The sequence below is a fragment of the Rhinatrema bivittatum genome, chromosome 9 (genome assembly GCF_901001135.1).
Source record: "Rhinatrema bivittatum chromosome 9, aRhiBiv1.1, whole genome shotgun sequence".
NCBI classification, from domain to species: domain Eukaryota; kingdom Metazoa; phylum Chordata; class Amphibia; order Gymnophiona; family Rhinatrematidae; genus Rhinatrema; species Rhinatrema bivittatum.
The window spans coordinates 63110680-63134292 of record NC_042623.1 but is presented as its reverse complement, the minus strand read 5'-3'; the positions used below and the strand labels follow the sequence as shown (position 1 = coordinate 63134292).

General features: G+C 41.0%; 1 protein-coding gene across 3 annotated transcripts in view; it reads left to right on the top strand.

Moving 5' to 3' along the window:
- The window catches only part of CELSR1 (cadherin EGF LAG seven-pass G-type receptor 1), a 564861-nt gene that overhangs the window by 361823 nt on the left and 179425 nt on the right, over positions 1-23613 (top strand). For all 3 annotated transcript variants that reach the window (XM_029617243.1, XM_029617241.1, XM_029617244.1), the window contains exons 6-7: positions 19413-19570; positions 21160-21323. In XM_029617243.1, coding sequence (XP_029473103.1) covers positions 19413-19570; positions 21160-21323 — 322 coding nt within the window. The remainder of the gene's footprint in view (positions 1-19412; positions 19571-21159; positions 21324-23613) is intronic.

Below are 23613 nucleotides of genomic sequence, written 5' to 3'. Positions count from 1 at the left end.
CGGAAGAGACTCCCCCTTCCCCAAAAGGTTCCCCAGTTCCTAACAAAACTGAATCCCTCTTCTTTGCACCATCGTCTCATCCACGCATTGAGACTCCGGAGCTCTGTCTGCCTCTGGTGACCTGCACGTGGAACAGGGAGCATTTCAGAGAATGCTACCCTGGAGGTTCTGGATTTAGGTTTTCTACCTAAGAGCCTAAATTTGGCTTCCAGAACTCCCTCCCACATTTTCCTATGTCGTTGGTGCCCACATGTACCATGACAGCCGGCTCCTCCCCAGCACTGTCTAAAATCCTATCTAGGTGACGCGTGAGGTCCACCACCTTCGCACCAGGTAGGCATGTTACCAGGCAATCCTCACGCCCACCAACCACCTAGCTGTCTACATTCCTAATAATCGAATCACCAACTAATACGGCCGACCTAACCCTTCCCTCCTGGGCAGTAGGCCTTGGGGAGATATCCTTGGTGCGAAGGACAATGCATCACCTGGAGAGCAGGTCCTTGCTACAGGATCCTTTCCTGCTACACCAAGTTGGTGCTCTCCAGTCATGAGACTTTCTTCCTCCAAGGCAGCACCAGGGCTGCTAGTCTGAAGTTGGGACTTGGCTACTATGTCCCTGAAGGTCTCATCTATATACCTCTCTGTCTGCCTCAGCTCCTCCAGGTCTGCCACTCTAGCCTCCAGAGATCGGACTCGTTCTCTGAGAGCCAGGAGCTCTTTGCATCGCATGCACATGTACAACTTCTCACCGGTGGGTAAAAAATCATACATGTGATACTCGATGCAAAAGACTGGGAAGCCCCCCTCTTGCTGCTGGACTGCTGCCTTCATCTCATTTTTTTATCAGTTCCTAGTTAAGTTTTAGGTTGCTATGGGAGTAGAAATGTGTCTAATTCACGTCCTTTAAATGTATTAGTGAATTCGCTATATGTCTGGTAGTGGCCTACCGGGGTCTGATCAAACTCTCAATAAAGTTTTTGTTTTTGTTTTTTTTTTGTGAAAGTGGCACCTGCCTATAAATTAAAGGATGAGCTAGGGGTGGGTGGGCAAGGGGTGGGAGGGTTGGGAAATCCAAACAGTCTAACTTCAGTTAGTTAGCCAGAGTGACTCACTGCTCTCTTGATTAACAAATGTTGGTACCTATTCAAACCAAATCACACTACTTCAACACCTTTCCAAGGTGAGTAACTGAACTGAACTTTCCAACCTTTTTACTTAGGTATACACTGCTCCTAGCTTATTTCTAGCTTCTGGCTACTTTTTGGGTTTTGTTTTTTTTTTTTTTTTTTGGGGGGGGGGGGTTTAATACACTCAGTTCTGCTTACTAGCTGCCTTACAGACTTTTAAAAATAAACACACTACCTACTGCTTACTTAGCTGCCTTATTGACTGACTATTTAAAAATACAAACAGTCTAACTTGTTTATTCACTGCTTTACTGACTATTAAAAGCATAAACATACAAACACACTAAATAATATTCCCAAATAGTTAACTTTGCCCCAATACTTTTAAAAAAGACAATGTCCCAAGCAAAAACTTACTGATTACTTTCAGCCACCAGCAAGGTGATCCTCTCCTCTCAGGAGAACCACATGCAGAGATCACACAGATACACATGTAAAGCATATGCACAAAATGGACTCATTCACAGATAGTTCTAAACCACAAGGGACAGGGCCATGAGAAAAGATGCATACCTTTTATTGAAAAAAAAAAAAATTAAACCCCCATCTAAGAGAGATTAAAATAGAAAAGAATGGAGAATGAAGAGCAACAGAAAAACAGGAGCCAAAAATCAGGTATATTGATATCTGGAAGATTCTATTGTGGCTGCTTTAAATAATAAAATTCTTTGGAATAAAATACAAAGATAGGAGACCTATGAACCAAGAAATGAATAAGAATAAATGTGTTGAATAATTTGTTAAAACTGCTTTAAAGCAGCAATATTTGCTGGATTCCTTACAGTATCTGCTTGTCTACTTATTGGCTATAAGGTTTCCTTCTGGGGATCTTATTCCGAGGGGTCCTTGGTTTATGCATTATATTTTGGGTTTATATTTTCAAATTTGTACAATAAAGGGAGCATACTTTTAATGTGGCCAGCAGCCCCCTGTGTGTTAAAAACTATTTCTGGCGTTCACTCGTCAGCTGTTAATGCTATATCCATATTTTAAGCAGGTTCTTTAATGCTGTTTGGCAATGATTATCATATTGTGTCCCCAGGGGGATCACATAACAGGACATTAACCCGCTCTACCTAAGACTAAGAGCCAGGGTTCAAATCCTGCTGCCACTTCTTGTAACCTTGGGCAAGTCACTTTACCCTCCATTGCCTCAGGTGCAAGCTTAGATTGTAAGCCCTCTTGGGATAGGGAAATACTTGAAGTACTTGAATGTAACTTGCCGAGAGCTACAAATGAAAAAGCATGAGCTAAATCTAAAAAAGAAAAATGTTATGCAAGTTCTCAATCTCAGCCCAAAGGTCAAGAAGGGACCATTCCTCTCTCATAGCTCAGACCCTGCGCTTGGATCTCATCACCTTTACCCTAGAAATTGCTCCACTATCTCCAAATAAGAGTAAGGCTTTCACTGGCAGAAGTCCAGAGCCTGTGTATTGCTTCTGTCATTTATTGCTGGTGTAGCCAGATCTCACAAGTTTATGCAATGGGGGCTGGGGGCTCTCAAACTGTGTAGGCTTAGCTTGCATGTGTTTTAAGTCATTCTGTCTCTGCTAATGTTTTAGTTGCTTAATTCTTTTGATGTTTTTTTCCTAGTTTCTGCATTTTTGATCCAGAATAGAAATGTCTTTAGTGCATCTGAAACTTTTTCCTGTTTCAGGGACACTCTGGTGTTTCCTGTAATCTAAATTGGTGTAGGGACGCTATAATTCAGCAAGTGACACTTCTGGAATTTAGGGAGATACTTTGAATAGCATTTATATGGGTTGTAATTAGGCTACAGGGATGTAACCCAAGACATGCATATGTTTTTAATGAATTTCCTCCTGGTCTGTGAGAAAAACAGCACTCTGGAGACAAAGCTTATTGTAGTTGAGCCTGCAGATCTGTAAGTAGCCCTAACAATGCCATGAAAATCTTGGCAAAATTATAAAGTATGAGCGTATTAAACCTTGCTTATTTAACCACACCCCATCTGGCATCCTGCTGTAAGACAGAGGTTAATTAAAGTTGAAAACTAGGAATGTGCATTCATTTGAAACGAAAGTGTAAAATGTGATGAATGAGTGGTTTTTGTTTTGTTTCAAACGAACTGAAAAATTTAAAAAACCCACACATTTCATGAATCTTTCATTTTTGGGAAATAGTGCGCCTTACAAGCAAATAGTCAGGCCAATGCAATATCAGCCCGTGTTAAACGGGTGCTCACGATTGAGCGCCCGCTCCCTTAACAGGGTGCCGATCCACCTCTCCGGGGCACCCAATGCAAAATGGGCTGCCGTGGTAAAAAGGAAGTGGCAGCGGGTACCCAGGAGAGGTGGCTGTCAAAGGGGTTAGGAAGAGGGACACTCAATTTTAGAGCATCCCTTTTCCTAACTTGTGCATAGCCACAGGTTAGGAAAATGGAAGTTCGTTAATTGAGCGTCCCTTTTCCTAACCTGACCACCGGCACCCTTTTTTTTTTTTTTCCGGGACATTCTAATTTTTTAGTTCCCCTGACTTAATATCGCCACGATATTAAATTGGAGGGCTACTTACAGATCTGCAGACCCACCTACAATAAGCTTTCTGTATACGTTTTGGGCTCCTCCAAAATTATGCCTGCTCAGGGCAGGCGTTAACTTTGGCGAGTCAAAATGTGTGTGTCAGGTGCACTTTTTTTTTTTTGTTTTGCATGGGGTAGAATAGATAATAGCCTCATCAATATGCATTTGCATGTAATGAGCGCTATTACCTACATGCACAATTGGACGTGTGTTTTGGACATGCTAACCCCAATTGTGCATCGGGGGTTATGGCGCACGTCCAGAACGCACGTCCAATCGCGAGTTGGGACAGCGCACGGTATTGCATCGCCCTAAGTGTGCTCTGTTTGCAAATAGGGCTCACTATTTTTTTTAATAGTGTGCTCTATTTCCCGAAAACAAACACAAAAAACCCCCATGAAAACTATATAAATATACCAGTCATATTGAATTCTATAGTCTGGTAACTCCCCAGTTAGAATAAATGATGTAGGTCCATGTGCCTCTTTTAAAGGTGCTTTTTACTTAAAAAGTGAAGTTTCTTACCAGAAACCATCTTAGCTTACTAGCGTTTCTTTCTTGCTGTCATTAGTGTGGTGCGGTCCAAGGCCTGCTGCCCATTGTACATTTTCTGACTGAGTTTGATAGGACAAGGGGCCTTTTCGAAGCCAGTGATAAGAAGGGTAATGGCTGCAGACAGATATAATTTTGCTAAATGCTATTATTTCTTTTAGCATGTGGATACTGAGCCTATTGAAAAGTGAGGAATTTGGACATGGTAAACTGCAGGTCACTCACATGGGCAGTCATACCCAAATCAGTTTTATTCAGTAATAGCCATTTATTTTGATAAGCTGTGTTTACCCTTTCCATTCTGTCTCCATTATACCTCTTGCCATTCATTACTGTGAATAGGAAGAATATTTTACCAGTTTTTCTTGTTTAGAGCATATTTTTTCCTTTATTCTGGTTTAGTTTATCACATCAAACTCCAGTTTGTATTTCCTTCATTTTATTTATTGTGCACATTGTGCAAATCTATTTGCAATCCGACTGCCTTGGCACAGGTGTTTATATAGGTGGGCAGAGGAATATTGGTAAATATCCATTCATTATCCTGTCCTGTTCATATCTGAAGAACAATCTAAACAGTTCCTGAAGGTGGCGGGAGGACTTAGCAGTCTTAGTGGCTCTAGAGCATGAATGGGGAAACTACGGCCCGTGAGCCATTTCCAGCCTACACGGGCCCCTTCATCCAGCCTTCCAATGCTGCATTTTTACTAGCCTGCCAACACTGCAGCTTTGAGTCCTTCCATCCATGCTGATGACATTAGCAAAAGGTGAGTTTAGGCCTTTGCTGGTGACACTGCCACCGGATGAGGGAATACTTCCCACTGTGTCTTGCTGCTTCTAATAGAGAACTGTTCCCCCTGCCCATTCTTTTCTTCAGGGGTGGGGTGTCTGAGCCTCATGGTCGCTATAGTTTGGCCATAGGGAGAGGAGTGTGATGGTTAATAGTGGCAGGTGTCTGCCATCATGGAAGTGCCTGTGTCAGTTCTGTAGCAAAGAACAGGTCTTGGATGACACGGGGGCTGGGCTGGAGCGTAATAGATGAATTTTACTACATATTGGCTGGGGAGAATCTGTGCCGTGTGAACACAGAACTGCTGGTGAGTGCAGCGAGCAGGAGGGAGGGAGGAAGACTAAGCATGAATGTTTGGGGTGCGTGCTGGCTGGGGTGGGCTAAGTCTTAGAATCTTGCCCTCTATGCATGGTAGAGGGAGGCAGGACTTGGGCTAGGACTGGGAAGAGAGAAGGGGAAGAGCCCTGGGGTGGGGGGCTAAGTCTGGATTGGGAGAGAGTCCTAGAGTTGGGGGGGGGGAAGAAGAAGAGAGGTACCCACACCCTCGACTCACCTGTACCTTGGACGGGGATGCTCCCAGCCCCTGGAACATCACCATAACCCAATGTGCCCCTGAATGCAAAACATTTGACCACCTCTGCTCTAGAGGTCTGATGGATGTTCAAACCTGCAGGTCTTAGCTCACATATATAAGGGTTTGTTTTTTTTTATCTTAGAAAGGTGCAACTTATGGAGCCAAGAGGAAAAGGGAAGCTAATAATGAATTAATGAAGGTTAATAATTTAAAGCCTAGTATACAATGGTCTAAGCCTTATCATGCTTGGGACTGGTACCAGAAAGCTAAAAAGTCTGATTATTTTTCACTTTTTGCCTTTTACTACCCTCTCTATTCTTAAACTTTACCGAGGGGGGGGGGGAGGTATTATTCCAGCGTGGGTGGTTTTTTTTCCACAAACTCCACTCTCCTATTCTGGCCAGTGCGGCAGTGTTCCTAGCTGGCCGTTAAGTGATCTGAGTAGTGAAGCATTGAGGTGTTGTCTGGGAATTTGAGTATACTCTTTCTTGTATGAAAAAGATTGTTGGCGTGAGGCCAGCAGGTTAATGAAAGAGGTTCTCTGTGCCTGGCTGGCTGCCTAATGAGACTGAGCATGTTGGATTCAAAAGGGCCCCTCAGACTTGCACATTCTGTAGCATAGTTTGAGTCACTTAATTTCTGCAATTTATTACCTCTATTGTTGAACCTGCAGAGGACATGCATTGCTCAAAAGAACATCAATTTTTTCCTAGTGAATTTAATGGTGGCGAAAGAGGCTAGACTGGCCAAAGTCCTCTATTTGTTTAAAGAACAGGTGAGGCGGCAGCAGTGCAAGCTTTCCCTGTTTTCGAGGGACCACCTACAACAATGAAAGGGTAATTCAGTCTGGATTTGATTATTATATTACCAGCAAAGGAGTCAGTTATTGTAAAATTGTAGTTGTGGGCTCCGTTGTTTTTTTTTTTTTTTTTTGGAGACGTGGATGCCTGTCTACTGGAATCAAAGACTAAGACCATTAACTCGTTTCACACAGGTTTGGGATGCCTTACCAGCCTGAGATGCATTTGTACCAGTGGCCTAGACATGGATGGCTCTGTAACACTTAGAAGAATATAAGTTTCATTTTTACTTATTGAATAGGTGCAGTCTCTGCATTTTTATTCAGCACTGTTAAAACATCTTTATATTTATACATCTTACATACAGTGAGTGATGTGAATGTTTTAAAAATATTCCCTAGGCCCCAATAAAAAGTGTGTTTAAAAGTCCACATATGAATTTGAGTTCTTGTTTTTATTGTAGATTTACAAATAACTGGGAAACAGATTCAAACTGAAATTAGTGTTTGACTAAGAAACACAGAGTTATTGAGCACTGAGTAGTAAGGTTCATTCAATCTTTTTTACTTGCAGCAAAACTGTTTATAAAAATAGAGCCACTGAGCCTAACTGATGTTAAGAATGGCAGAATATAAATGTTTTAAATTAAAATTATATTTGATCTATAACAAGAAAACGTTTTCCTTATCAACTTCCCAGAAAAATTCCAGGTAAAATAATTTTGTTTATTGATATCTTTCTAATGCGTTCATTCAGTGGTATGTTGACATGAGCAATGGTTATGATTGCAATGTCCGGCTCTTCTTTATCCCTCAAGAACACAAGAGCATAAGAAATTGCCATGCTGGGTCAGACCAAGGGTCCATCAAGCCCAGCATCCTGTTTCCAACAGAGGCCAAACCAGGCCACAAGAACCTGGCAATTACCCAAACAATAAGAAGATCCCATGCTTCTGATGCAATTAATAGCAGTGGCTATTCCCTAAGTAAACTTGATTAATAGCCGTTAATGGACTTCTCCTCCAAGAACTTATCCAAACCTTTTTTGAACCCAGGTACACTAACTGCACTAACAACATCCTCTGGTAACAAATTCCAGAGCTTTATTGTGTGTTGAGTGAAAAAGAATTTTCTCCGATTAGTCTTAAATGTGCTACTTGCTAACTTCATGGAATGCCCCCTAGTCCTTCTATTATTCAAAAGTGTAAATAACTGATTCGCATCTACTTGTTCAAGACCTCTCATGATCTTAAAGACCTCTATCATATCCCCCCTCCAGCCGTCTCTTCTCCAAGCTGAACAGCCCTAACCTCTTCAGCCTTTCCTCATAAGGGAGCTGTTCCATCCCATTTATCATTTTGGTTGCCCTTCTCTGTACCTTCTCCATTGCAATTATATCTTTTTTGAGATGCGGCGACCAGAATTGTACACAGTATTCAAGGTGCGGTCTCACCATGGAGCGATATAGAGGCATTATGACATTTTCCGTTTTATTAACCATTCCCTTCCTAATAATTCCTAATAATTTCTGGGTGGTAGCCTTTAACCACATGTTTATTAACCCCTTCAAAAAAATGAAGCATATTTGTAGGCAAGACTTCCCTTGGGTAAATCCATGTTGACTGTGTCCCATTAAATCATGTCTTTCTCTATGCTCTACGATTTTGATTTTGAGAATAGTTTCCACTATTTTTCCCGGCACTGAAGTCAGGCTCACTGGTCAATAGTTGCCCGGATCGCCCCTGGAGCCTTTTTTAAATATTGGGGTTAGATTGGCCACCCTCCAGTCTTCAGGTACAATGGATGATTTTAATGATAGGTTACAAATTTTAACTAATAGTTCAGAAATTTCATTTTTTAGTTCCATCAGCACCCTAGGATGCATACCATCCGGTCCAGGTGATTTGCTACTCTTTAGTTTGTCAATCTGGCCTACTACATCTTCCAGGTTCACAGTGATTTCGTTCAGTTCGTCTGACTCATCACCTGTGAAAACCTTCTCCGGAACTGGTATCTCCCCAACATCCTCATTAGTAAACACGGAAGCAAAGAATTAATTTAGACTTTCTGCAATGGTCTTATCTTCCCTAAGAGCCCCTTTAACCCCCTCTGTCATCTAATGGTCCAACCGACTCCCTCACAGGTTTCTTGCTTCGGATATATTTTTAAAAGTTTTTATTATGAGTTTTTGCCTCTATGGCCAACTTCATTTCAAATTCTCTCTTCACCTGTCTTATCAATGTTTTACAGGTAACTTGACAATAGTTATGTTTTATCCTATTTTCTTCAGATGGATCCTTCTTCCAATTTTTGAAGGATGTTTTTTTGGCTAAAATAGCCTCTTTCACCACACCTTTTAACCATGACGGTAATCGTTTTGCCTTCCTTCCACCTTTCTTAATGTGTGGAAAAGATATGGACTGTGCCTCTAGGATTGTATTTTTAAACAATATCTATGCCTGTTGAACACTTTTAACCTTTGCAGCTGTACCTTTCATTTTTTTTCTAACTATTTTCCTCATTTTATCAAAGTTTCCCTTTTGAAAGTTTAGTGTTAGAGCTGCAGATTTACTTATTGTCCCCCTTCCAGTTATTAGTTTAAATTTGATCATGTTATGATCACTGTTGCCAAGTGGCCCCACCACTGTTACCTCTCTCAATAAATCCTGCGTTCCACTAAGAATTAAATCTAAAATAGCTCCCTCTCTTGTTGGTTCCTGAACCAATTGCTCCATGAAGCAATCATTTATTACATCCAGGAACTTTATGTCTCTAGGAAGTCCTGATGTTACATTTACCCAGTCAATATTGGGGTAATTGAAATCTTCCATTATTATTCCACTGCCAAATTGGTTAGCTTCCCTGATTTCTCTAAGCATTTCATCATCTGTCTGATTATCTTGTCCTTCATGGCAAGCATACTCAAAACAATATTCATTAATGTAATTTTGGCATGCTTGATATCACATCCTGTAGAGTGAATGAAATGGACCTAAAAAGTTTCTAGTGTGAGGTGTACCAATAATGATTTTATAAATAAATGCTAACCAACTTGTTTTTTTAAGTTACCATTTATTATAAAATAGTTGAAAGTTGCCCCTGTAGTATGGTTGGCTGATAACAATTTCATCTGCATTGATATCCTTGTAAAACTGCATGGTTTTGATCCAGATACTAGTAAAAATGGATAATTGCATCTAGGCAATCCAGCATGTACACAATGGGGAGATATTGTTGCTTCTCAGAAAGTTTAAGGCACTCAGGCCTTGGCCTTCAGTCTCACAATGCTCCTAGGCATGCCATGTCCCAACAACAACCACAGAATTCAATTGTTATTGATTGCTTAATTATAAACTACAAAGAATGTGCAGTTTGTTTCATTGTAATCTAATTGGTTAGAATACTAGGCACTATGGCAATTAGAAATAATCTGCTTGAATTAAATCTAACTTTTAATAGTAATAATCTCTGCAACAGACATTTTTGGTGAGGGACATAGTAACATATTCTCTTGTGAGAATTATCTGCAAAAAATAAAAATTCAGCACAAAAAGTAAAAAAATAAAAATAAAAAAAAATTCTGCAGACATTTGTCAAAATAAAACAATATAACCACTGTCTGAGTAATTAATTAAAATGCAAAACAGAAAAAGTTATTACTCGGATACAGAATTTTAAGCAGAATTCTCCTAGGAATAAAATATGTCATAAGAACCAGCCTTTCAGCCTCCCACCCAGCTCTCTCCTCTCCCCTCCCCTCCCCGGTTTAATTTATTCATCTTTCCCTTTCTCAGGTTCACTCCCCCCCCCCCCCCCAACACACACATACATACATACATACATACATAACTCTTTCCTTCTCCCAGGTTCAATTCTTCTCCCTCCCCCAGGATCCAGGACAATTAAAAAAAAACAAAAAACCCAAAAACACAAAACTCCAAGTAGGCCAGCCTCCAGACCAGCAAATAGTGGCACCTTGATGGGAACAGGAAACAGTCAGCAGTTTTAGAGTCCTAGCTGTAAGTGTGAGTTGGGTGGAGGGGGGGTTTGGGTTAGACGAGCCCGGAAAGGCTTCTCCAACCCTGGTCAGTTGTTTGCTGTTGGAGAGTAGAAGAGGAGGTACCTATATCTGCCCCATCAAGAAGCAGTGGCAGCTGTCAGATTTTAAAAACAAAAACAACTCACACCACAGCCTCATGCTGAAGGAGACTCCATCTTTCTTATCCACCCCCATGGGCAGATAAGGACACCTTCCAGCTATCTGGGCAGATGTGTTTCAACCACTGCTGCCTCTTCCCACACCAAATTCTGTACAGTAAGTAGAAAATTCTGAGTGGGTGGGGAATTCTATGCAAATTCTGCATTATGTAATTGTGCAGAATTTCCCCATGAGTAAATATAGTAAATATCATCAGAAAAAGAGCCAGGCAGTCCATCCAGTCTGCCCAGCAACTTGTTTATTTAAATATTTATTTTATTTTACTTGTAGGGTAATTGTTGCTATGCGCCCAGTCAGCATGGGTTTTCTTTTTCTTCATCTCAATCATTTAGCCACTAGGCATCCTCTGTGTTTATCCCATGCCCTTTTGAATACCATTACCATTACCATTACCATCCTCACTTTCTCCTCAGGGAGGGCATTCCATGCATCCACCAGCCTTTTCTTGAAGAAATACTTCCTGATGTTGTTCTTGACTTGACCTCCTTGGAGCTTCATATTATGAACATTTGTTCTACAGTTTTCTTTTCATCGAAAAAGGTTTTATTCCTGTGAATTAATACCTTTCAGGTGTTTAAAAGTATGTATCATATCACCTCTGTCTCTCCTCTCCTCCAGGGTATACTTATTTAGGTCTGTGATAGAATGACCCTTTTTTCCCCCTTTTTCTCTGTGCAGGACCAGGCTAGATGCTTGGTCCACCTTAAATCCCACAGAGGAAGAGAGCTCTGTGGGCGGAACCCTGTGGGGCAAGAGAGAGTTCTGAGGACAGGACCAGCTGGGGCAGGATAAGAGTATAAGCCTAGCTTAGTTCAGGAGGCCCCCGTGTCTCCAGGAGAGGCAGCTTCTGGAAATCTTTTCTGATGAAGCCCAAGGGAGTGGGAAGTCTACTGCAAAAGTAGGCAGTCATTCTTATTGTTGAAGGACTGTTAATATGAATAAAGTGAAAGTGCGTTTGAAAAGTCTGGAGTCAGTGTAATTTTCTGCTGCAGCCAAAGTGATCTACTCGATCATCCTCACATATGGTGTCTGATTGGGGATTTTTTTCTAAAGCTTGGCACAGAAAAAAAAAAAATAGGTCTCCATGGGAGCGCCGTGAGCTGAAGCTTGTGTGGCTCAGGGAGCACACAGAAATAAAGGGGAAAGGTTTGTGGAATTCATGCCTAAGAAAAGGGGCTGGAAGAAAAACAGTGGTTTCTAGGGCTGCAGAGCATTTGAAGTTAGGTTACTGGCTCATAGAAGAGCACAGAAGGGAAACAAAAACCTTAAAAACTGTGTTTAAACCAGAGAGTGGTCTGTGGGGCCTAGAGGCAGGATTAGGTTTTTGTTTTTTTTTGGGGGGGGGGGGTTTCTTTACAGATTAAGGAGAAAACCTCTGTCTGAAGTTAGAACTGCTACACAGTGTACGTAGTGCCAGTGAGTCAGGGTTGTTTTGTTGGTGGTTTTGTTTTATATTTTTTTCCTTTAAAGAGAAAAAGAGAGAGAAAAGCTGGAACAGGGTGTGACCCTGGAGAAAGCTGCTGGAATTGACTGTGAGTGCTGTGTGTGGGGGCAGGGTGTGTCCCTCCAGAAGTAAGACAATTACTCTACAGCAAGGAGTACAGCTGCCAGAAGCCTGGGCAGTACTATTGAAAACCTGGTCTGGATCTAGTGGGTGCACTGCAGTGCAGGTGAAAGAAGAAAGAGAACACAGAGGCTTAAAGGTAGTGCATAGCTATGTACTTCTTTATAGTGGGAGTTCCCCGGTCTCAAGAGCTGCATGAGAAGGAAAACCTAAGACTGGAGGTTTTGCAGATGGAAAGGCTAGCGAGGCCCGTGAATAAAGTGAAAAAGCATTTGAAAAAGCTTGAGTCACTGTGGTTTTCTGCTCCAGCCAAGTTGATTTGCCTGGTCACCCTCACAGATCCTTCAATCTCATCTCCATAACACTTTTGGTGCAGACCGCACACCATTTTGGTCGCCTTTCTCTGGACATCTCCCATACTATCTCTATCCATTTTTGAGAGGCAGTCTCCAGAACTAAACACAGTACTCCAGAGGAAGGCTCACCAACAACTTGTACAGGGTCATTATCTTGTCCTTTTTCCTGCTGGTTATGCCTCTTGGTATGCAGCCACCTTCAAATCATCAGACACTATCATCTCGCAATGTCTTTCCCAATTTGTGCACATCAGACATTCACCCACCCCCCCCAATAACATACAGCTCCTTCAGATTTCTGAACCCCCAAATGCATGACTCTGCACTTCTTTGCATTGAACTCCAACTGCCAAACCTTTGACCATTCCTCAAGTTTTGTTAAATGACTTTTCATTCTATATTTATAAATGATCTGGAAAAAATACGACGAGTGAGATAATCAAATTTGCAGATGATACAAAATTGTTCAGAGTAGTTCAATCACAAGCAGATTGTGATAAATTGAAGGAAGACCTTGTGAGACTGGAAAATTGGGCATCAAAAACGCAGATGAAATTTAATGTGGATAAGTGCAAGGTGATGCATATAGGGAAAAATAACCCATGCTATAGTTACACAATGTTAGGTTCCATATTAGGTGCTACAACCCAAGAAAGAGATCTAGACGTCATAGTGGATAACACTTTGAAATCGTCAGTTCAGTGTGCTGCAGCAGTCAAAAAAGCAAACAGAATGTTGGGAATTATTAGAAATGGAATGGTAAATAAAACAGAAAATGTCATAATGCCTCTATATCGCTCCATGGTGAGACCACACCTTGAATACTGTGTACATTTCTGGTCGCCGCATCTCAAAAAAGATATAATTGCGATGGTGAAGGTACAGAGAAGGGCTACCAAAATGATAAGGGTAATGTAACAGCTCCCCTATGAGGAAAGACTAAAGAGGTTAGGACTTTTCAGCTTGGAGAAGAGACGGCTGAGGGGGGATATGATAGAGGTGTTTAAAATCATGAGAGGTCTAGAACAGGTAGATGTGAATCGGTTATTTATGCTTTTGGATAATAGAAAGACTAGGGGGCACTCCATGAAGTTAGCATGTGGCACATTTAAAACTAATCGGAGAAAGTTCATTTTTACTCAACGCACAATTAAACTCTGGAATTTGTTGGCAGAGGATGTGGTTAGTGCAGTTAGTATAGCTGTGTTTAAAAAAGGATTGGATAAGTTCTTGGAGGAGAAGTCCATTACCTGCTATTAATTAAGTTGACTTAGAAAATAGCCACTGCTATTACTAGCAACGGTAACATGGAATAGACTTAGTTTTTGGGTACTTGCCAGGTTCTTATGGCCTGAATTGGCCACTGTTGGAAACAGGATGCTGGGCTTGATGGACCCTTGGTCTGACCCAGTATGGCATGTTCTTATGTTCTTTAATCCTTCAAGCGTGTTTTCTCTGTTGCAGATCTTAATATCATCCACAAAAAGACAAAACTTTCTTTCTGTCTCTTCCATCACAACACAGTGATGTAGAACAGAACTGATCCCTGAGGCGACTCCACATCACTCTTCCTACCTCAGAATAGATTCCATTTATAACTATGTGCTGTCTGTCAGTCAACCAATTTCTGATCCATTCCACCACCTTGGAACTCATTCCCAGGCTTTTCAATTTGTTCATGAGTCTCCTGTGCAGGACCTTATCAAAAACCTTGCTGAAATCTAAATAAATGACATCAAGTGCTTTTCCTTGAGCTAATTCTCTGGGCACCCAATCAAAAACATCAATCAGATTTGAATGACATGATCTTCCTCTGGTAAGACCATGTTGTCTCAGATCATGCAACCCACTTCTTTGTAGATAGTTCACTATCGTTTCCTTCAGAAGCATCTCCATTAGTTTTCCCGCCACTGAGGTAAGGCTAACCAGTCTAATTTCCAGGCTCCTTCCTGCGAGACCACCACTGCCCTTTTCCAGTCTTGTGTCACCGATCTGTTTCCAAGGATTTATTGAATAGGTCTTTCAGCGAACCTTCCAGTACCTCTCTGATCTCCTTCAGGATCCTGGGATGTATCTTATCCAGCTCCATGGCCTTGTCCACTTCTTGTTTCGCTAGTACCTCCCACACTTGTTTCACTAGTACCTCCGTATATGAAATGGTATCTATCCCACTCCCATTCATGCTCTAATCAACCAGCATTGATCTTTCCCTAGAGTGGATGCTCTGCATGGGATAAAGTCCCTCAGCATCTCTTCGGACCCCAAGCTTCTCCAGAGTCCAAACAGGCATTCATTTCCAGTAAATACCCTGTGTGTTGTGGAGAATAATTGCTTAAGAATTAGCTGTATCTATGTTTGCAAGTACAGGGTTACCTGGAAAAAACAGAAATATAAATGCCTGGTAAACTTAATCAGTTGCACAGTTTTGCATCTAGTAAATTTACTGCTAACACTGCAGTTTCTTGTTAGTTCAGATGACGCAGAGAGCCTCTTTTTTTGGGATAACACAGGATTCCCTTTTGATAAATAAAAATTCCGCAGAGCAGCATTGCTGTTTGCTTTGAACACCCACAGAGCTATGTTCTGACTGAGAACTTGTGTAACAGGTACCTATATTGAAAAGACTGAAAGCAGAAACCACTATCAGTTTATCAGCACTTAAATTATTATCCACTAATCTGTGGCTTGTCCATATTTACCACAAAAATATCTGCTGCTTTGTCATAATACCCAGAGGGTACAGAGAGCCTTTTATATGTCTCCATTCAACCTGAGGAACCCCCTTTAAAGGGATTATATACACTAAATTAGTATTAGAAAGTGGCAGGAAATTCACTATGTTTTCCTAACCTTTCATTTTTTTTCAGTTGGTGCCATATGCTTTACTTTCTGATATGTTTGTGTGTACAAGTATTGCAAGCAGGTTTGGACACAAGTATCAAATATTAAGAAAGCAATTTGCATCTGTGATTCAGGACCTACATGCTTCATTTTTTTCTGGAACCTACTATTCAAACTTGAAAATGAAATATGGGAATCTAGACTGATATCTTGTTTTTATTATGTAAAGCTCATGCTTCTCAGGAGTCAGATGCTGGTCCAACAAGGTCAAAAGTGACATTTTTAAGTAGTTAAATCATTTCCTTCTCCAGTAAACAGAAGTTGTCCTGGAGGCATGATATATATGTACTTATGTGGAAGTCAGTATATTGTACAGTACTACATCCTGTTCTAAGGGTAATGCCTGTATCGGAGCAAAATGCACTGTGAGACATCTGGCAGGTGTCTGGTGCAGTCAGTGATGTATGAACATAGATTCATTGTCCATCACCTCCTCTCACTAGAGATGGAGCAGAATTCATAAGCACTTAAGTTGAACTAGAACTTATAAAACTAAAAGGAAAATAAAATATTGTTAAAATATAAACTGGAACAGCTGAAGCAAATGTAAATATAAACAATTAATATGCAAATAGTATAGTTATAAATTTGCCAGCAGGCCAGACATCTAAAATCACTCCCTGTTTTCTGGAGGAAAGTTTGTAGTCCTATATTTTTCATGTGAAATTCTGCTGAGTACTTTTCAAGAAATAAAAATTCAAATCTTTAATGACATGCATGTACAAACAGCACCCACCATTGGTTTATCATGATTCCATGTATGTTGCAAGGCTTTTGTCATTCTGAGAATGTGTCTGTGTTTGCATGATTTTGCTTTACATAAGCTGCAATGGGTATTGTAATGTACTATCTCTTTCTCTATGGTTTTTCTTCCTTCTCACAAAAGTCTTTAATTACTTTAATGGATGGTCCACTCCTCATTTGACTTTCCCCCAAAGTAATTTTAAATTATATTCCTTTAAGTAATTGTTGCAAATAGAATCCATGTTGAACTTGTTTCTCCATCAACAAGCAAGCAAGAATCGGCCATAACTTATGAGTTGATGTCATCCGACTGCGCCAGTGTAGACCCAGCTCTTGGAACATAATAAAGGTTTTATTTAGCGTGTGCAAGAGTTCTCACATGCTCTCACTGTGTTGTGAGCCCCTCAGTCTTTCTTCATCCAAGCTTCTGCACAGACATGTTCTCAGTCTCTCTTTAAGATTTTGTTAGGGTTGTTTCTTGGCCTGATTCTGTCTCATGCATCCTTTTTAGTTTTGCCACTCAACAGAACTTTTCAGTTTTACAAAAAAAAGAGAAGAATGTAAAAGCCCAGGGCCAACAAGACTGCGGTCAGCAATTTTAAGGTCTGCATATGAAGGTGTTGGATGTCCCTCACAGATATGCATTTTGTTTGCTTATCACTGCCTGGGCCCAGATCATGCTACCTCTAACTGCTTCAGTTGTAGTAGGATGTCCCCAGGGATACAATAGGTATGGTGCCTGGATAATGGAGGCCCGGTGGACGATGACGCCAGGTAAGGGCCCGAAGCCACAGAGCAAGGTCAAGCAGCAGACCTGCACATCCTCTTGGAGTGAGGCATTAATGGACTCTTGGCAAAATAAGCCGAGATGGGATTCTTCTCACCTCTCTCCCGCAAATCTGGAAAAGTTCCCCTGTGGCACTGGTTCTAGGATCTACCACAATCCCAGCGGTGTTGAGTACATGCAGAGGATTAAGGCACTGAAAAGGCACAAGGGATCTGATCTGGAATGTCTCCCTTGGTGCTTTAGAAGCCAGCACCGTCGGTGTAGGGCTCTGCAGGAGTAGAGCTGGCCTTGACCTCAAGGTGAGAAATTGCTTCCTTGGCACAGGTGCCATTGTCATTCATGGCACCAAACCATCTTTTCTACTCTGATCCAGCTCAGATCAGGATGCCATCCACCTCTTCAGCACAGTTTTCTAAGGACCACTTCAGTGCATAAATTGCTATGGCACAGAAGAAAGTTTCTCCTGTGCTAACAACCAAATCTAGCACTCACCAGCAAGAGGCATTGATGTCACTGGTGCAAATGCATCTGAGCTGGCTGCTTCTACAACTGCCACTGCAGTCCCAAGTTCCCACTCAGTGCCACAGGCATCAGCAACCCATACTGAAGATTAACCAATCTGGGTTTCTGAAGGAGATGTCTTTCCGCCAACTCCACTGTAAAGGGTATCTCAGCTTGTGGGATCCGAGCTATTGGAGTTGAAGAATTTCTTCACCACATAAAGTCCTGAAGACCAGAGAAGAATGTTGGAACTTCTCCTGTCCAAGATGGAAGAGATTTTCCCCTATAGTGGGGCTACTTAAAGTCCCCCAGGGGCTTCTGGTGGTGGGAGAGAGCGAGAGTCCTCCTCCAGAAGTGTTAGAATCACCTCCTCCAGGAAAGCCCTTTCATGGGTCGGAAAAGGAAGGAGTGGGCTCAATTCATTCTGAATTCCTGCGAGATGTTTCCCCTTCTGTCATCATTCTCGTTGGGGTCATGGCTCAGTGTACCCTAGTTGGGGGAAAAGGAGATTCCCTACCAGACATGCCTAGGCATACCCTCCTCTGGAGGATCTTGTCTACTCGGTTTCTTATATAAGCTGGTAAAGACTCTATCGGTGTCAGGAAGAAACAAGAGCCAAGAACAAATGTCTTGAGGCTTCTTCAACTTCCAGTGCGCTTTGCATCCATTTTTCATCCTGGAGAGTTCAGCTCAGCTGCTGTGATTGTTCACAGGTGGACTCTATTAAATATATTATGAGCCTTGTTAAGGTAATTTTTTGTATCAGAGCTAATATGAGTTTTTTATGACAAAGGATATAAAGACTTATGCAAGCAAGTCTTTTGGGGTATTTTGCTCTTATAGTAATTATTTTTGGAATGTTTCAATAATTGTCATGTTTTGTAGTAAAACAAACTCCTACTTTAATGCATTTTGATTTGTGTTCTTTTAGAGAGCAGAATGTGAAAAATGTACAAGGGTATGAAGACTTTTACATGTCATTGTATGGATATATTCTTGAAGCTGACCGTTTTTGATGTTAAAATGTTTTGAACCCAGTAGTAGTTGTAGGTCACCTTTAAGTTGAATGCATACAGATCCCATTGCAAGCTAAAGCAGTTTTATAAGCATGAAAGGTACAGATATCACAAAGGCTTTAGCATTACTTAATATATTCTCCGTGCCATGTGGTTCTTTTCATCTTTTGGAAAGATGTTTAGGCAACATAAAACCACTCTCTGTAGACAGTAGCAAAAGCTTTTTCTACATGAATGAAATACTCTCCTCCTCCTCCCTCGTCTCCAAAACAATTTGCAAAATATATGCTCAGTCAGCAGCAGCATTTTACTGTGCAGTAGGCCCATTTTGCCAAGATTGACTTTTTACATTTTAAAATATTTATATCCCTTTGAGCACATTTTTAAATATTTAGTTGGTAACAAATAGTACACTCAGGTAGAGACTTTGAATATGCTAACAGACCCAAAATATACTGCCTTGGAATGTGAGTTCTCTTTATTTAGCCAAGGCACATATTGGAGTATATGTCAATGACTTGTTTATATCTCTGCATGTTTACTTCATTTATTTTGGTATTGGTCTATTAGCAATAAGACATTTTGAATTGAATCAGGGGCATCACTGAAGAATGGAAAACCAATGCATGAATGTGAAAGTGCACTCAGAAAAGCACATTTCAAAATGGCTTTCTTAAATGCATAAAAAAAAGGGGGCTAAACTTAACATGGTACATAATTACATTTCTAGCATTACTTTAAGTGTGTGTGTTAGTGTATATAATGATGTCAAATGTGTGTGTTGTTTGAGCAAATCTTGTGATCCTTTTTAAATTTTTAAATGTAAATTACTCACAGTGCATGTTCCTCATTTCTTTCCATGTTCTTTCTTGGAAGCCCAACATTGGACGACTGGGTATCCCTCATGGGCCGTCAGGGGAGAAGGTCGCTGTAGTAACAGTGGATGAATGTGATACCACGGTGGCTGTGCGCTTTGGAAACCTCATTAAAAACTATACCTGTGCTGCCCAAGGGACCCAAACTGGATCAAAAAAGTGAGGAGCTGTTTGGATCATTTTCATTCCTCATTTGAAAGCTGTGCTCTCATGCTGTCATATTAAAACAAACGGTTGTATTGCTCAGAAAATAATAGTTTTTGTTTCTATGCTGGCTTTTAGATCTCCAGGAAAATAATTTTAGCATAGTGTTGACCATGCCTCTTTAGGACCTGGGGTTTACTGGAGCAGATCTATTCTTTTGAAGATTAAAATACCAGTTTACAATATATGGGAAGGGAATTGTAGGAATCATATGGGGTAGGAGGGAAGCATGGTTATTCTAGTTTTGTGATTCAATTATTCCATAAAGTTGGGTATAGATCGAAAATATGAAACAAGTGCATGGGTAAGGTTATTCCACCAGTATGCCCAGTATAAGATTTAATTTTATTTAAGAGCAATTTAATATTTGGGTGAGCTTTGATGGCCAGAACTTTTCTTTCTTTTTTATTTTTGCTGCTTTAAGTTGATAGGCATCTGAGCATTAATGGCATATACTAGAAAACTCTGAAAACAAATTCAGAGCTGACACTAGTCATGAGTATAAACTCTGCTGCTAAAGGTGTTTTTTTTTAATAGTAGCTGCATTCTTCCAAATATCAGGTTGCCTGTTTCTTTCCTCTGTTGCATCTGATGTGGGTCTTATTTCTAAAACTCTTTATTTGTCCACATAACTTTTGTTTTCTAGTTATATTTATGTTTTTCTTTTTTTTTTTTAAATAATTTCCCCTAAGCTTAGGGGTAGATTTTATAATTCTACGCGCGCATATTTTTGTTCGCGCACCAGACGGTCGGCGCGCAAGAGGGTGCACATTTGTGCAACTTGCGCGCGCCGAGCCCTGCGCGCGCTGCCTGTTCCCTCCGAGGCCGCTCCGAAATCGGAGCGGCCTCGGAGGGAACTTTCCTTCTACCCCCCACCCCTGCACCTTCCCCTCCCTTCCCCTACCTAACCCACCCCCCCGGCCCTATCTAGACCCCCCCCCCACCTTTATCTGAAAAGTTACTACTGCCTCCAGGCAGTAGTAACTTACGCGCGCCGGTGCGGCAGGCCCCGACACAGGCCGCTGTGTTGGGGCACTCGGCCACGCCCCCGGACCACCCACACGCCCCCGACCGTCCCTTTTTGCAAGCCCTGGGACTTATGCGCGTCCTGGGGCTTGTGCGCGCCGCCGAGCCTATGCAAAATAGGCTCGGCGCACGCAGGGCGGTTTTAAAAGGGTTACGCGAGTACCTTATGTGCGTAACCCTTTTAAAATCCGGCCCTTACTGTTTAGCTGTTTTCTGCCTTTCTGCTATACATGTGTCAGATGATTCTTGCATGGGTTTTTGATCTGATCAACATGGCAAAATAAGATTAATTTAAATTCAATGATGGAAGAGACTTTAAATGTTACTAACATCTCAGGAATGAAATAAACATTAACATAAAAAAGGATGATGTAATAAATGTTTAACTGCCAACTAAATTGGCAACATTTTTTCTTAATACTGCTGGCTCATTATCACTCAACAGATTTCTTTTAATCAAGCATGCATTTTGAAGTCATTAAGAAAGCAAGAACTAATCTACATCCTTTCCTCTATAGGTCTTTGGACCTGACAGGTCCTCTGCTTCTTGGAGGTGTTCCAAACTTACCTGAAGATTTCCCTGTGCACAACAGGCAGTTTGTGGGCTGTATGAGGAACCTGACTATTGACAGCAAGCAGATAGACATGGCTAGTTTTATAGCCAATAATGGCACCATTGCAGGTATGAGCCAAACCTGCACAAAGTGAGAGTTCCTCCTGCTCTTTCACCTCAAAAGCTGTTTTATGTAGCAATCCTTTCTCCAAGGAAAATGTCAAAGATGATGGTGACTACTACTGCTACCACTTATTTCTGTGGTGCTTCTAGACGAACGCTGCACTATACAGATACACATAAGTACCCTGCCTGCTCTATGAAGCTTACGATTTAGTCAAGACACACAAACAAGACAAAAGGTTACAGGAAATTAATTTATTACAGAAACCTGGTTAAAATCATCAAGGCTCTGAAAAGGGAGAGCCAGGGTTTAAGATTTAAAAGCAGCCTTAAAAAAGGTGAGTTTTTGGAGGGATTTGAATATGGCCACAAACGAAGCATGTCGCACCTACTTGGGAAGGCTATTCCAGACATACCAAACATGCAGCAAAGTGGAAAGTGCAGACTTGGGAGTTGACGATGGGGGTGAAGGGCACAGATAACTGCAGTTTGACCACTGAATGGAGTTTGCAAAGAATGGTGTAAGCAGAGATAGGAGAGGTAAAGAGGAGTCACAGAACAGACATTTGTAGGTGAGTAAAAAAAGCTTGAACTGAATGTGGATGCAGATGGGATGACAATGTAATGATTTGAGAAGAGGTTGCATGGTCATAATGACACTGGAGGTAAATAATTGGTAGAGATAAAGTTTGACAGACTGCATTTGAGTTAGTTCAGTGGGAGATCTGCGAGGAGCAGATTGCAGTAGTCTGTTTGGGAGCTTCTTCAGCTGCGACCTAGAGAGACTGGAAGAATTGGGCTAAGAAAAAAAAATGTAAGTCACGGGGGTTTAGGTTGGGACAACAGGTTTTTATTTCTTTATTTTTGGGGGGGTTTTTTTCCCCCAAAATAATTTTTATTTAAAGATGGAAGCACAATATCATGGGACCCCAGTGGGCCCCAAGCAGTACAAAGTAGTATAAGGAGAACAATCATACAAAACAAATGAACAATAGGAATAATTTGTGTTAATGTTTTGTTTATTGATTTTATGATGTATTATTGTCTTGATTATATTTGTTTACTGTAACATGCAGTGGGCAAGTATCCAAGGGTTCAAATCCCATTGCTGCTCCTTGTGACCCTCTGAGCCAGGGAAAATACCTAGTGTATCTGAATGTAACTCATCTTGAACTAAAATGAAAAGATGTGAGCTAAATACACTAAATAATAAGTCAAGAATAGAAGAATAGTCTAAAGCAGTGTTTCTCAAGCTGGTCCTAGAGGAGCTCCTAAGAGAATATCCACAATGAGTATTCATAGTGGCCCTCTTGACTAGCTAGAGGGTTACCGGTGTTGAGAAGCACTGGTCTGAACAACATAATTTACTCCACGAAAAGCAGGAGGTCAGGGCACAAGCTGCAGCACTTGAGTAACTCTTGTCTGACTGGGCCATCAATCAGGCATACTGCAAAGGTTGGCATTCTCCAGCCCAGAGAAAGGAGCAAGGGCTGCTGCCAGCCGTAGAGTAACAGTATGCGCCATGTGGGATAGAAAGAGGCAATGGACTCATCTTGCAGTGAACTTCTGAGGGTAGAGTTAGTGGCAGGTGCATGCAGAATGGAATGCAGTATTTCTCAGGTTAATATTGATTTCTAGGTTCTGCCTTTTACACCAGATGCAGCATCACGCACATCACGTGTACTTTAAAATCAAATAATAGACTTGGAGACATTTAATCAAATCTGGGGCAGTTATTTTATTTTATGAGACCAAGTACAAATTAAAAATTGAATGCATAGAGGGAAATGCATGTTATGCCTGCCTTAGAATTTCTCTACTGCAAGGGGTTGGGGATAGAAGGTGGATGTGCGAACAGAACGGAAGGGAGGAAATTTGGAAACCATTTAGAATTGTTTTCTGTTTCTCATTAGGTCATAACAATATATATTTTTTCAAAACCAGATGTGAATTTGATTCATTGGATGCATATTTCTTCTTTTTATCTTATTCTTGAAAAAGTAATGTTTCTTAATGAAAACTAATCTGGGTTGCTTAGCAGTTATTACATTTAATTGAAGGCATCTTTTCGTTAGCTTGGCTGTTACTGCATTCACAGACACTGAAAAAGAAAGAGAATTGTTTTTTGAGACAATTCATTAGAGAACTTTACTGTTAAAAGCTTTTCACTATATAAGAAGAGAGATGTTGATAGATGGCTTTCGGTACTTTATACTGCTTTGCCTTGCTCTGTAAAATGCAAACATCTTTTAGCTGACTGTATTTATAGTTTATACTTAGAACTGAGGTAAACCGG